Source organism: Lacerta agilis, chromosome 16 (genome assembly GCF_009819535.1).
Source record: "Lacerta agilis isolate rLacAgi1 chromosome 16, rLacAgi1.pri, whole genome shotgun sequence".
Taxonomy (NCBI): domain Eukaryota; kingdom Metazoa; phylum Chordata; class Lepidosauria; order Squamata; family Lacertidae; genus Lacerta; species Lacerta agilis.
Window position 1 is genome coordinate 26,284,758 of NC_046327.1, and position 15,029 is coordinate 26,299,786.

General features: G+C 43.2%; 1 protein-coding gene across 1 annotated transcript in view; it reads left to right on the top strand.

Moving 5' to 3' along the window:
- SPAG17 (sperm associated antigen 17) overlaps positions 1-15,029 on the top strand; it is a 77,882-nt gene that overhangs the window by 19,614 nt on the left and 43,239 nt on the right. The window contains exons 8-16 of the mRNA XM_033173838.1: positions 1,541-1,681; positions 3,481-3,559; positions 4,896-4,987; positions 5,488-5,625; positions 5,705-5,815; positions 8,113-8,263; positions 10,590-10,820; positions 12,466-12,558; positions 13,543-13,592. Coding sequence (XP_033029729.1) covers positions 1,541-1,681; positions 3,481-3,559; positions 4,896-4,987; positions 5,488-5,625; positions 5,705-5,815; positions 8,113-8,263; positions 10,590-10,820; positions 12,466-12,558; positions 13,543-13,592 — 1,086 coding nt within the window. The remainder of the gene's footprint in view (positions 1-1,540; positions 1,682-3,480; positions 3,560-4,895; positions 4,988-5,487; positions 5,626-5,704; positions 5,816-8,112; positions 8,264-10,589; positions 10,821-12,465; positions 12,559-13,542; positions 13,593-15,029) is intronic.

Consider the following 15,029-nt stretch of genomic DNA (forward strand, 5'->3'; position numbering starts at 1 on the left):
GGAGGAAATTCTCTTGTGCCTGCTGTCTTTTACAAGAATTTGTGTTGGGTTAAGTGGGCAAAAGTGTATGGTGTGACATTTGTTTCTAATTCTAGAGTGGGAATAGCTGTTAAACTGAACCCTGAGGTTTAGCATAGTCCCTCACCAAGGTATTGTTACAGATCAATAGACCCTTAAGGTTCAGTTTGAGGCTTTCTAGAGCAGAGATGGGGAACCTCCAGCCCATGGCAAATCTTGGCCTTCCAGGGAGTCCAATTTGGCCCATGAAGCCATTTCCCCCAAACTCTGCCCACCCACACACCCATCAACTGATATATCTGGTGCTGTCAGCTGATTGGTGAGAGTACAGGGTGTAATGCATCATTCATTAGTTCAAGCAGCCCAGCACTCGTACTGGAGCCTCTGAAAAGCAGAAGTTCAAGCAAGAGCTGTCTGAAAGTGAGTGCTCCTCTGTTTAAAATCTGAGCGAGTGGCAACGAGTAGAAAGACGTCTGCATTGTACAGACTCCTTTCTCTAATCCTTCAGCCCTGCTACCTGCTCAGATGTATAAAAGCTCCTACCTCCTACCCATCCCAAGCAGGCAGCAGAGGGTGGGGAAGAGGATAAAGAAGCTCACTCATTCAGCTGCTTAAAGGGCTTCCCACACTCCACTTATAAGCCTCCAAGATTGAACATTTAAAGTGGAAGCATGGGGAGACTTGCAAAACCATGCAAGGGATTTTGACAGATAGTTGGGACAACCCACCTGTCAGTTTGTATGGTGTCATAATGACAGGTGGGTGACTACAAATTTGGCCCGTCTGTGGCACCTGACACCAAAATGGTTTCCCATACCTGCCCTAGGGACTAGTGTAGTAATCAAAATACAGTAGGAGGGGAGATAGAAATTTGGTTAAACTTTGTTTATTTGTGATGGTCTATATCCCCTTGGGTGATGCAGCATTGTAACTGGAGATGTGTCCAGTAGGGAGGCAGTTGGTTGGCTAAGAGGAATAGTTTTTCTGAGGTCTGCTACTCCTGGCTTGCATTCCAATCTCGAATGTGCCTTGTCAATCGTCAGTGCAGTTAGGCATGCCCATGTGGTTGGTTAATTCCAACACATTCCATAGGAGTGTGTGATTGCATCACAGGGAAGTAACTGCCACAATGTTCATCTCTGATCATTGGGCATGATTAAACAAAAGCTTCATTTGCAAAACAATATGTCTTGTATATACCAAATTCTCCTAAATGGATGATCGGAAGAAAAAAACGTTTACTGTAGTTGTCATTTAGCTTTGAATTCTGGTGGTATGGATTCACTGCCGCATGCTGGTGAGTGGAAGAGCAAATAACAACTCTCCCATAATGGAAATCTGGGCATTTTTTGAGGTATGATAATATTAATATTAAAATGCATTCAAACTGAATAGGGCAAAGTCATGCTTGTTGTGCTATTTGATAACATGTATAATTCATTGCTTAGAAGTTGGCTGAGTTCCTATGTGTTCTGCATGTTATGAAGCCAGACTTTATATTTCCTCCTTTTCTTTTATGTAGCTTGAATTTGGAACGGAGCTCTTTGAAATTGTGGCATGTTTGATGTATGACTGCCTGGACTGGAAAAGACAGCATCAGCACTACTTGAAATCCACCAAATTTATTAATGTCCCTGTAGTAGAAAAGAAGAGCAAGGCTGAGGTCAGAGATCACGTCCATGCTTGGTAGCAGACATATTTCCATGTAAAAATTGTGCATAGGAGTACATTTCTGCATAAATATGCATCGTCTAGTAGATAGTTCAGTGTCAGTAGTGTGGTCCAGAGCAAAAATGGTTGGATGGATTAGTCTAGGAAAAGCCACTACTTCTCAGGTCACTGGGCAATTCTATGATCCTGCTACTCCTTTGGGGCACTTATATCTGATCCAAGCACAAGTAAAGAAGAATAAAACACCCCAAATGGCAAAGGAGGGAGAAGTACACAAAGTACATGAATACCAGTTGCTAGGAATCACAAGTGGAGAGAGTGCTATTGCATTCTGGTGCTGCTTTGGAGCTTTTACAGGCATCTGGTTTGGCCACTGTGAGAACAGGACTTTGGACAAGAAGGGCCATGGGCCTGATCTAGCAGGTTCTTACGTTCTTACTTCCAGCCACCCAGCCAGGATCCATAGGAGCCCTGCCAGTTGTGGGGTGGCGTACCAAAATGTATCAGTGAAAATATTACAGAAGGAGCCAATTTGGTCTGAGCTATGGGGAGATTCCCCTATAACAACTCTCAGCTCCACGTACAATCTAGCCTCCGCCGGACTCAATAATGCCACAGCAGCCTCTAATGCATTTGCTACTGTAGAGCAGCCACTAAATCCTGTTCCACAGGGGTATGAATCCCCCTTTTTTACTCACCCACCACGTACCTGTACACACATACTCCTGTATCTACTGCACATGTAAGTGCTTTTTGACTTCAAAACACAGAGGAAGTGAGGAGAGGCATGACACCCTCTCCCACCCTGGAACAAGGAAGGGTTCAAGATGCATGGGGGAGGGCATGGATAAGGAGGGACTGGAATAGGCAACACAGGAAGCCACAGCCATTTGTCATAGGAGCAACCTACATTTATGACATAGCACAGGCTTAGGAAGCAGGAGGCTGCAGCCCAGCAATATTTCATTACATTTGGAGGGAGTGAACCTCCCAAAGATCAGGTGAGAAGGTGGACTTTTTGGGGAAGGGGGTATTTTATAGTAATATATGACATAGTCTGAGGACATAGGAAATAACCCTTCTTTTTACAGTTTAAAGCCCAAGTCTACTACAACAGGCTCTCCATAGGACTTGGACTACACGTAAAGTTTAGCCGGTTGAAAAATCAAAAGCCAGACCAGAGCTGGCTACCCATCCCTTTCCAAAACAGCATAATTAAATATGCTGGTTATGATCTACAAATCCTTATGTGACTATGTGGGAAGTTATTCACCCATAGGAATCTGCCTGGATTTTAAGATCCATAGGAGATGTCCATCTTTCTGTCCTGAAGAACATTTGGTGGGGACTTGAGAGAGGGCTTTCTTGGCTGCTGTCAGGTGCTGGAACTCCTTGCCAAGGGTGGGCCAGCTAGTCCCATTTCAGATTTCCTTGCGTTGGCTGGCAAAGACATTTTAATTTTGACAGGCCTTTGGGCCTATAGGTTCCCTTGTAATTGGTTAAACTGGCTGTGTGAATTGTATCGGAAAGGAGGGGGTTCATCTAAGTCATGGAAAGGACAGCCTAAATTCTACATTAATTCAGAAATTCTCCTCCAGGTGATCCCAAGATTCCTCTAGCACTCTATGTGACTCAAACCTGCAGTAGTTCCTTGCATCACATTATTCACAAAGAGTGTCCAGCAGCAAAATTGACAACGTGTTTAAGTACTTCATTCAAGTACTGCAATAACTGGGTTGAAGATTTGAATATAAGACAGCTGTATTGTCATAAATGTTTTTGTTTCACAAGGTACCACCCGCTGCTCCACCTACACCTTCAAGGAGAAAGCAGGCAGCAGAAGAGCCTGCTGCACCAGTTTTAACAACAGGTATTTGTGGAGTGTCTTTAAGTTATTCCTAAACTCTGTCATTGAAAAGAGTAATTCCTTTTCAACATGCTGGAGAAATAGGGCAAAATATGTGTAAACCTTCTGCAGATAGCAGTGGGGTGATGAGTCTTGATTCAAGCTGCCATCCAGAACCAGAGAATTCTAGCATCTGTAATGAGATGCCTTCTGAAGCAATTCTTAACCATTTTCACTGCATCAAGGCATACTGAATGTCAAAAACTTGCTGTTTATTTCAGGGCTGATTTTATATTCTCAAATATGGAGGATCAGCCATTGTATATCCCTTCTTCCCAACAACTATGGGCCCATTTCTTATACCCACCTTGCACCTAACCTCCTGGATCTTCCTGCTCCCATACATTGCAACTACTTTTTGCCTTCCCCATCAATTCTGAAGCCACCACTCCTTCCTCCTCTGCAGCCCCCTTTGTGCACCCCTTTTCACTTTCACCCCATTCCTACGCCTCCTCCCCTTCCTTTTTTTGCAACTCCTCCTTGCACATAGACTTCCATTTAACTGGTTAGATCTCCCTACCCAATGCAGTTACTAACCTCCCTTTTCACCTTCCCATTTCTAAAGCCACCTCTATTTTCCAACCCCATTTTGCACTTCCCCTTTTTGCCTTCACCCCCCTTTTTCAAACCACCTCCCTTCCAAGTTTCCTCTTGCACATGGAATGCCCACATGGTGATTTTGTAGCTCTTCATTGCCCCCTTCTCATCTCTGCTCTCCAACCCCAAGCAGTCTCCTCCTTCCACACCCGCATATGTGCTGTTGCTGATGTCATAGGCAGTTATGCCAATATCTGCAATAGCTTGGGGGGAATTCCTGAATTTTCGTCCTGCTGAACCAATGGACTCTGGAGCTGCCAGCCTCCTCTGGGGACTTTTCCTGGCCGCAGCCACCTATGAGGAAATGGTGAGGACATGGCAGCGACTACTAAGGATGAAGTCACACAGTCGCTGATGCTTCTTCCTCCTGCCACAGCCCAGGAGGCCCATGCCCAAATATAGGAGTTTGAGGTGTTCTGGTAGGCTGAGGCAGGCCCATCTTTGAGCAGAGATGAGGAAGGAGGGTCAGTGGGGCCAAACTAGGCCAGGGACTTGCCTGCATACTGCTCAGAGCTGGGTCTGCTGGTCTCAGGCTTCTTTGGTTCTTGGGAAAACCCCACACTAGATTGTCAATACACTGTAGTACATATGACACTTTGCGATGCTAGCACCATCTGTTGTTGATCACACAAATTTCAGTGTGATGACAGACCGGTACAAATATTATATACGAAGAAAGGACAACATTACTTTTTGATTACAGATGTAGACATGAGGTTTTATAATGACCTCCTGAACGCAGTCCCTGATGAGATTGTTTCTGTTGCCTTGATATTGGATTGCATGTTGCAACAGGTAAGCACAGTCTTCAGTTTATTCAAGAATAGTAGTCATTTTTTAAAAAAAGATTTTGTGTGCAGCTAAAAGTCCTTCACACGTTATGCATGGGAAAGTGACATGGGGAGAGAACTGCTTTACTAGTTAATGGGACTGGATCTTTCTCAATTATAACCGTCCCAGTTCTCAGTGAACAGTTTTCATAGTTGTTGAAGACATCTGAAGGCAGCCCTGTTTAGGGAAGCTTTTAATGTTTGAAGTTTTATTCTGTTTTTAATGTTCTGTTGAAAGCCACCCAGAGTGACTGGGGAAACCCAGCCAGATGGGCAGGGTAGAAATAAATAAATAAATTGTTGTTGTTTTGATGATGTTGTTGTTATCATCATCTATAGCTGGGTGGGTCCCAGTATTCCTTGATAATGGACAGATTTGGGATTCTGCTGGTATTCTGACTATCCTGATGCTCATACTATTCATGCCAGCCATGGAGTTATCCTATTTATGTTTTCTTTTGCTAGGTTGTTGCATCAGAACAGAATCTTACACCACCAAGCTTGGTGGTTCCAGAGCCTCGTGAAGATGGGCTGGATCATACCATTGCAAGTCACATGGTTTCAATCCTGCCTTCTCTTGCCCTTCCTGAGAGTGAGAAAAAGGTTTGTATTGCCAAGCATTACTATTTTGTTATTTAAAAATATAGATATTTTAAATTTGTGTTTTTACTTTTATTAACAGAATCTTTACAACTCCTTTTATCCTGAAAATAAAGACAAGACCACGGATCAGAAATGGCCTCTTATACTGAACTACCATGATACCCTGTCCCAGAGATTGTACTTCCTAAAGGTAGAATGTGGTGCAGTTTAGTCTTTCTTTCTTTCTTTCTTTCTTTCTTTCTTTCTTTCTTTCTTTCTTTCTTTCTTTCATCAGTAGCATTAAATGTGTAAATAATGGCACTTTGAACAATGAGGGAGAAATAGCAAGTAGGAGCATTTTCCTATAAATTTGCTAGGACCCAAAGGACTTCAGAGGCTGGAACTAACTTCACACTCATTGCATAATAATTATAATTATAATTATAATTATTTTAGGTAAAAAAGGTAAAGGACCCCTGGACGGTTAAGTCCAGTCAAAGGCAACTATGGGGTTGCAGCACTCATCTCGCTTCAGGACGAGGGAGCTGACGTTTGTCCACAGAAAAGCTTTCCAGGTCATGTGGCCAGCATGACTAAACTGCTTCTGGCACAATGGAACACCGTGACAGAAACCAGAGCTCCTGGAAATGCCATTTACCTTCCCAGCACAGCAGTACCTATTTATCTGTTTGCACTGGTGTGTTATCAAACTGCTAGGTTGGCAGAAGCTGGGACAGAACTACAGGAGCTCACCCCGTTGTGCAGATTCGAACTGCTGACCTTCCAATTGCCAAACCCAAGAGGCTCAGTGGTTTAGACCACAGCGCCACCAATAATATATTTATACCCTGCCCATCTGACTGGGTTACCCCAGCCACTCTGGGTGGCTTCCAATAAATTTAAACACAGCAAGACATCAAATATTAAAAACTTCCCTATACAGGGCTGCCTTCAGATGTCTTCTAAAAGTCAGATAGTTTATTTCCTTGACATCTGATGGGAGGCTGTTTCACAGAGCAGGTGCAACTACTGAGAAGACCCTTCGATTGGTTCCCTGTAATTTCACTTATCATATTGAGAGAACTGCCAGAAAGCCCTCAAGAGTTGGATCTCTGTATCCAAGCTGAATGGTCAGGGTGGAGAAATCCACACTAATATAACTTTAATAGTGAAATGAATTATATGATATGGGTACACACTCTCCCACTCCCAATATAGTGCCAAACCATGGGGACATCAAACTGACTGCCAAACGGTGTGACATTTTAGATTACTGATTTGGTGTTAATATCATTCCTTATTTGGTGTAAATATCCTTTATTCCTTATTTTTGCATGGCAGTGACCAAGGTTACTGCTTCTACCATCTACCCCCCTGTACTGGGCAAAATTTGCCCAGTTCACTTCACCCAGTAGAAGAACATAACGCTTTGCATCAAGAGAAGGATGAAGAGGAGATTAACGAAGAATGAAGTGGCTACATCAGAAAATAATGGACATATGTTTGCAACAGGAGAGGGAAACCTAATTTTTTTAAGAAATTGGATCAAATTTAACTAATTTGGACTGATTTGTATTAATTTGGTAAAACCTGTGTGTGTGTGTGTGAGAGAGAGATATATATATATATATATATTGTACATATATATGAGAACATATCGCTTTAAAGAAAATTGTTTTTGCCAGTTACAGAGCTTGCTATTCACTAAGATCTGACATTCAAATAAAATTTCATTCTGTTCCTAAAACCTTTTTTTTTACAATAAAATCTTATTTAAAAGTGGTTAACAAAATATAAAACCACAAATCAGGGAGAAATTATTATTATTATTATTATTATTATTATTATTATTATTACTACTACTACTACTACTACTACTACAGTGGTACCTTGGTTCCTGAACGTAATCCATTCTGGGAGCCCGTTCAACTCCCCAAACCATTGAAAAACCAAGGCGCTGCTTCCGATTGGCTGCAGGAGTTTCCTGCAGTCAAGCGGCAGCCGCATCGGACGTTCGGCTTCCGAAAAACGTTCGCAAACTGGAACAATTACAGTTTGCGGCGTTCGGGAACCAAAACGTACGAGTACCAAGGCGTTTGAGAACCAAGCTATGACTGTATTATTAAGACTTAAAACATTAAAACATACAAGTGTTTAAAAATACTAAAACAATAAATTCCCATTAGCATTTCTAAGCATCTTGGTAGACTTGTCTAAACAAGGATGTTTTTCACAGGTGCCGAAAAGAATACAATGTAGATGCCTACTTGATATCTATAGGCAGGGAGTTCTAAATCGTATGTGCTGCCACAATATTGCATGCAGAGAAGTGACAGCAAGCATATATGGGATTGCATTATGGGTGTAAACTATTGCATACTTGTGTCCCCCCACAAAATTTCTAAGTGCCACTTTTCAGTTAAATTTTCAAGTTCAGGAATATTTTAATGTAGGATATCTAGGGCATTAACATCGGTTAATATTTGTTTGTTTCTTTTTTCTCTTCAGATGCAGGGTGGTTTAGACCCAGCCAAGGTTGAAAATGAAATGATGTGCAAACTCCCTTTGACTGATCTTCTTAAATTCCCTCTTCCGCCTCCTGGAACCAATACCAGACGCCTTGCCAGAATCCATGAGCTCATGCACTATTGCACTAGTGGTAACATGATTCCTTTACTGTAAACAGTTTCCCCCAAAATCCAGAATGGTTGTTATAAGGTATTTTTATAGGACCAGGTAAAGGTTTGAGTCCCTTCACACCTTGTTTAATGTGTTATAGGCCTCCCTTGGCCTGAAGAGGCTGGTACAAGTGTGAACTATAAATGGTAATAAGAGAGGTTTCCTGGTAAATAGGGTAGAATTGTCTTTAATTCTGCTCTGCTTGCCAGGCACGAAGGGATTATGCTTCACCTGTTGTAGTGCAAGACACTGCTCATCCTGTTCCTGAACCCTTTCCCCAATTCATAAGTCTGGGCTGTAAGCCATACATTGTATTTTAAAAAATAGGTAGTATGGTAGAGGCGACTCCCCACTTATGCAGGGGTTATGTTCCAGTACTCTGTGTGCATAAGTGGAAATCACATAAATGGGGAGCACCCTCTAAACACCCTTTAAATGCCCGCTCTGCCACTCTCTCTGCAACCCAGATCAAAAATTGTTGTTGTTGTTGTTGTTGTTGTTGTTCAATCGTTTAGTCGTGTCCAGCTCTTTGTGACCCAATGGACCAGAGCATGCCAGGCACTCCTGTCTTCCACTGCCTCTTGCAGTTTGGTCAGACTCATGTTGGTAGCTTCGAGAACACTGTCCAACCATCTCATCCTCTGTTGTCCCCTTCTCCTTGTGCCCTCCATCTTTCCCAACATCAGGGTATTTTCCAGGGAGTCTTCCCTTCTCATGAGGTGGCCAAATTACTGGAGCCTCAGCTTCAGGATCTGTCCTTCCAGTGAGCACTCAGGGCTGATTTCCTTAAGAATGGATAGGTTTGATCTTCTTGCAGTCCATGGGACTCTCCTTCATGGATCACTGCCTTGTCATGGCAAAGGGGCTTGAATAACTCAGAGAAGCTATGAGCTATGCCGTGCAGGGCCACCCAAGATGGACAGGTCATAGTGGAGAGTTTTGACTAAATGTGATCCACCTGGAGCAGGAACTTGCAAGCCACTCCAGTATCCCTGCCAAGAAAATTCCATGGACAAAGACAAAGATCAAAAATACTATACTAAAAAAGATCCACATCTGGAATTGAAGCTCTGGGGTTGGCTGGAGAATGTGTGGAAAAGTGGCTGCAGCTGTAGAGCTGGACAATATTGTGATTGTCTGAAACTGGTATGACCTTCAAACCGCAATACCAGTTTCAGACTTTTTGAGCTGGCAATACATCGCGGCTTCTCAGCTGCTGCCAGCACCTCATTCCCACCTGCCTGCCTGCCTGAGCTGTGCAGGCGGCAGCCAGGAAGCCACGATGTATCACCAGTTCAAATTGCCTTGATCAGCTGAGAGGTGAGCAGGAGTGATATGGGTTAGGGTTGGGCAATTTCAGACATCGTGATGTATCAGTACATCATGATATTCAGCTGCTGATCTATCACAAAGCTGAAAACCAGATATCGTCCAGCTCTATGCTGCTGCTGTGCTACCCCATGTGTCATGTGTTAGGCAGGGAGGCTGAGCAGCCTAAACAAAGCCCCACTGTACCTCCAGTCCCTTCCCTGCCCTTACTGAAGTCCTTTTTGAGCTCCGGGTTGGGTCTCCTCACGAGCCACAAGGATTTGGCTCCAGCTGTCAGGCTTTGAGGGGCCAGATCCCTCCCCTGGTGGCATTAAATAAGCAGATCAAACAAAAGGAGCATTCTTACCAGTTAGTTTCTTTAATAATCACAACGAGAGAGAAAGGAATGCATATCTCCCTAGAAATGGCGTTGCTCCCAGTTAAGGTTCACCACCCATCCCCATTAATCTACGTCACTCCTACATCTGGTAATCTGAGCTTGTTGCCACTGCCCTTTCTGTTCTATCACTCTCAAAGCCCATCTAGTCTTAGGTGACAGGGGGTTAGGGATTCTTTCCAAGGACACTGAATCTGCTAGCTTTCTCTCTCCTGGCGTTTCCTCTTCTAGCTGTTCCTCACCCAATATTTCCCAGCTTTCCCCCTTTGGACTATGCCCCTCTGCAAACCACTGTTCTAAATCAATACTGTCCTCCTGCCCTTGGGAAGGTTCAGAAGGGGGGGGAGAGCTCCCACCATTCCTCCTCAGTCCAGCCCCTGACACCAGCTCTCTCCCTCCATTTCCTGGTATGAATTACATCATTATTTCCTGGCGCCGCACATATACATGGATGCGCACGAGTCAGTCATGCACCAGTGGGAGGGGTTCCTGTTTATCAATGAAAAGTGACCAGTGCCTGTAAGAAAAATATCTCATCATGGGAAAGAAACGCTTTGCTGACATTGCTGAGTTTACTTTCTGTGCCTTGATCTTCTTACAGAACACATGAACTGGGCTGAAATAGAGCGAGCTTTTAAAGTGTTTACGTTTGAAAGTCTGAGGCTGACAAAGGTAGATGACTCTGGACAGCTAGAAGGCTGTGGCAGAATACTTGGTGGTGATGATGAGGTGTCTTACATCCCATGGGATAATCCTGCTAAGTTTGCCAGACAACTGAGACAAGAATTGCTGGACCTAAAAATATCACATGAAGAGTATCTGAACAAATCAGGTACGTAGGTTATCATAATTTTACTTATTTATTTAATGGAATTCATGAAATATGTTTATGAAAGATAAAACAGTAAAATTAAGAAAAATTCACAACCATGTACAGTCATACCTTGTGTTACGGCCGCTGCAGGTTGTGTTCAGCGCCAAACCCGGAAGTACCGGGATGGGTTACTTCTGGGTTTGGCAGTTCACACATGTGCAGACGTGCAAAATGACATCACACACATGCGCAGAAGTGCCGAATTGCACGGCGAGCATGCGCAGATGCGACACTTCATGTTGCGTTCTGCTCATGTTGTGAATGGGGCTCCGGAATGGATCCCGTTTGCATCATGAGGTACCACTGTATTAAAACAGTGCATGTTATTGCTAGACCTCTTACTGAAAGATGTACATACATTTGCTGCTGAAACAAAGGGCAGTAAAGGCACAAGTTCAAAAAGGGATTTTAAAGAATGCTTTGTAAGTCATCTTGGCCAAGAGATACATTTTCCAGCATGGCCATTGTTTGCCTTGTTCCACACCCACACCCACACCCAAAGCAAAATTCCTGGTGCCCCTGTTCTCAGACTTCTGCTCTGCAATGGTGACGTGTGGCATCTCCAAGATGGCTGTGCATACACATTTTGCACAGATCACAGGGAAAGTGGTTCTTTTGAAAAACCTAAAAGAAGAGCTAGAGATAGGAGAAAGCTTAGTGTTGTTAGCCAAAGGATGAAACAGATGGAAGTATCCTAGCTAAGCAGGGATGATGAGGGCTAAGAGGCAGAGTAGGAAGAGGATTTAAAGGCAAGTCAGTTAGAATAAGGAAGAAAAAGTTTGACTGCCAGGGCCTGGTCTATATTTGCCACAGAGTAGGATGGGAGAATGTTGAGGTCATACAATAGATTACAGTACTAAAGAATGCAGGTATACTACTTAAGAACAAACAGAGAGAAAACACCATGGTGCACCTCTACTAGTGAAACCAGATGCCTTCATCTGCTCCACCTGCAATGAAACATGTCTCTCCCATATTGGTCTTATAGGCACAGCAGGCACTGTAACTCTCCAGTGCCTTGACTTTATTCCCAAAGGTGTACTCCTCTATTGTCTCACAAAATAGACGGATGCCAACAACAGCTGTTAAAGGAATTTATACTGAGCTTGTTAATGTTGTATATGTTTGGAGATGGCTACAATCCTAAAAACACGTACTAAGGAATAAGCTCTGTTGAAGATTCTTCCAAGTAAACATACCTAGGGAATTGTGCTGATGCTGTCAGAAATCTGAGTCTTATAGTACTGTATAGGTCACAGTATTCTCTTTTGATCTTACTATTTTTAGTCTATTTACGATACTACTTCAGAGCCGAAAAGATTCAAAGTTATTCGACATGCCTTCTTTCTCCTTCACAGTGAAGTCATGGTCCATATTTAACATTTTTCAGAGGTCAGTCCCTCTCCACAGTCCACTTGCCCTCAGGCCATGCTGCAGATGAGCAACTGCACTATTCACAGGCCCCGTGACACTACCAGAGTCCAATCTGCTTTTCCCACATTGTTTCTGTGCTGCCACTTTGATTGTTGAAACTTAAACCTGGAGATTAGGGAGCTCCCATTCTGACTTCGGAATTTCTCTGATTTGCACCTTCTGTTCATAGGGCTTATCACTGACAGTGCTTTTCGTAGTCGACAACTTTACTCTTTTTCATTTGAGAACAGTTTTCACAGACCATCAGGACTTTACAAATCAGGTATGCTTTATTTGGAAAGAGCCTCTTTCCCTTTCCCTCTGTCTTCACTTTGGTGTTAAAACAAATCACTCATTTTTCTCATTGGTGATCAGTCTGCCAAAATACACCCATATTAGCAAACTATCTGCAGAGAATACCAACAGCTAAGCAAAGCTTATCCCTGAAAGTCAGTTATGTTCATTAAAGAATCACAAGGCAATCCAGCAGGCTGGCAGAACCAGCAGCTAGTTTATGCTAAGATACATTTAGTATTGCATAGTCAGAATCTTTTGCACTCCCAGCAGTAGAGTGTAGCTGGCAGTCCACAATCCAGAAGCAAGAAAGCTGAATTAAGAATGCAAGTCGTGTAGTGCAGCAGAGCTCATAAACAGGTGGTCTCGGGTCCAGTCTTCCTACCAGAAAAAGCTAGGTGCAGTCCTTGCACACAACACAGCTTAGGTGTCAGAGCTAAACAGGGGGAGCGCTACATGAGCCAGTTGGCTGCGGCATCACACAGGTTCTGCCAATCACATTGTCCAGAGGTGCACCCTCACTTCTCATTTGTTGTTAAAAGAGTATGTGTGTATGTGAAACACGAAGACACACAGATTGTCCATTTCAGATTAAGGAGAAAAAGAATTAAGGCTACAATCCTATATACTGGGAGTAAAGCCCATTGATTTCTTTTGAATGGGATTGCGCCATAAAGAACCAAATCCTCGCTCCTGGTTCATGCGCTTGCTGACCCAAGGATTTTCGTGGAAGTTCATAAACAGACATTATTATTAAGAGAGAGGAATGTTGTGAGAAAGAGGCAAGCCAGTGCTCTGAAAAACATAGAGACCGTTTATCAGGGTAGAGCACGATGGAGATTGTGCCACCAGCATTTAAGTAACAGGAACAGCCAAACAATTAACCAGATGAGCAGATAAAAAATATGTCTGTGGGTGTGTTAGTGTATGCATCTCTTATCCATCCACCCATCTATTTAGCTTTATTTTTCAGATCGGATTGCTGAATGTAAGAGTGATCTCAGTGCTTCTCTTGGAAATAAGGTAAGAAATACTGTGATTGAAATGTGCTTTACAGTATGATATGAAAGCAGAGTCTGTACATGTGAATTATGGTAGCTGAGATTTTCTTGTGTGTTTTTAATTTCAAATGTATAAATAATGGATGGATGCTCTTTAGTGATTCAAAACCTTTCCTCTTAAAGATTATAAGTACACTAATAAAAGTAGAATAGGATCTTCTAATGCCACATTGTTGTACTCTAGAATAATAACTGGTTAAAAATTCTTACTCGTTATCATTCTGTGCTGCCTGCGATTCTGTCTCCTTTCAGTATGGGCAGTTACCTTGACTTACATCTAACCAAATTTAGCAGCCCCACATAACTTTTTTTGAATTGGGGCTCTAGGAGAGGGTGTTTAATGGTGGTAGAGATTTGAGGTAAACCTGGCAGTGATCTACCCCCATTTTTGGTGGTTCAGCTCAGAGTTAGCTTTTTTTAGGGGAGGCAAAGTCTGCAAGGGAATTCCTGGGTTGCCTTATGCGTACGGGTCTAGCTGGCCTAGGGAAGAGCAGAGCTGATAGCATTACAACAGAGAGCCATTGAGGGTCCTCCAAAACTCTCTGCCCCAGGTGTGACCAGAGACTAGAGAGTTGGAAGGTTGCCATGGTAACTGCTTTGGGGGAGGACAAAGAGGTCTCTGGGAAGAAGAAAGAGGAAGAAAGGCTGAGATCCATCATGGCGAGGGTGAAGGAAGGACTGCCTGCAATGGTCTGGGCCATGCTGTAAGATCTGGACCCCCTCCATGCAGATGGAGGATGTAAATAGGTGAATAAACCCTATTTCCCAAAGCATGAGAGTCTCTACACTGCCTTCTGTCCTCCAAAGGGAAACAGGCACTGTGTGGGTGCCTGGGACCCCATGTGCTCTGACCACTGCTTGGCAGAGAGAGGGGGCAGGCACCTGGCTTCTGTAACAATAGTTTCTTCTTTTGCTCTTTTCTAAACATAAACAGGTGGGCACTACACCTATCCATCTCCTATGATTTAGACTAGAGGAAAGGAAACAGAGTAAAGGACTAAACATATTTTCTCAGTGTATCATTTCCCCAGTATTTCAGAGTAGTCAAAGTAGGGGGTTGAACTCCCAACTAATAACAATTTTTAAAAGCTCTCATTCTCCCTCCCTCCCCCCCCTCTCTCTCTCACACACACAGTTCTCACCTATGTCTAGCTTAGCCTTTATCTGCTATGACGAAATGGATCCAAGTTCTAGTGAGCTATATGCTGAATTTCTTCATTGTGATGTGTCAAATCTGAAATGTAGAACGTGCTACTTGAACCATCATAACCAAGCTTACCAGCTTGGGTAAAGTGGCAAGTAAATGTGGTCCGGACTGCAAACTAGGAATGAACTGATCATGAGATAGCTTCAGTTAACAGCAGGTGCAACACAGATCTACTTAACTCGCAACTCGGCA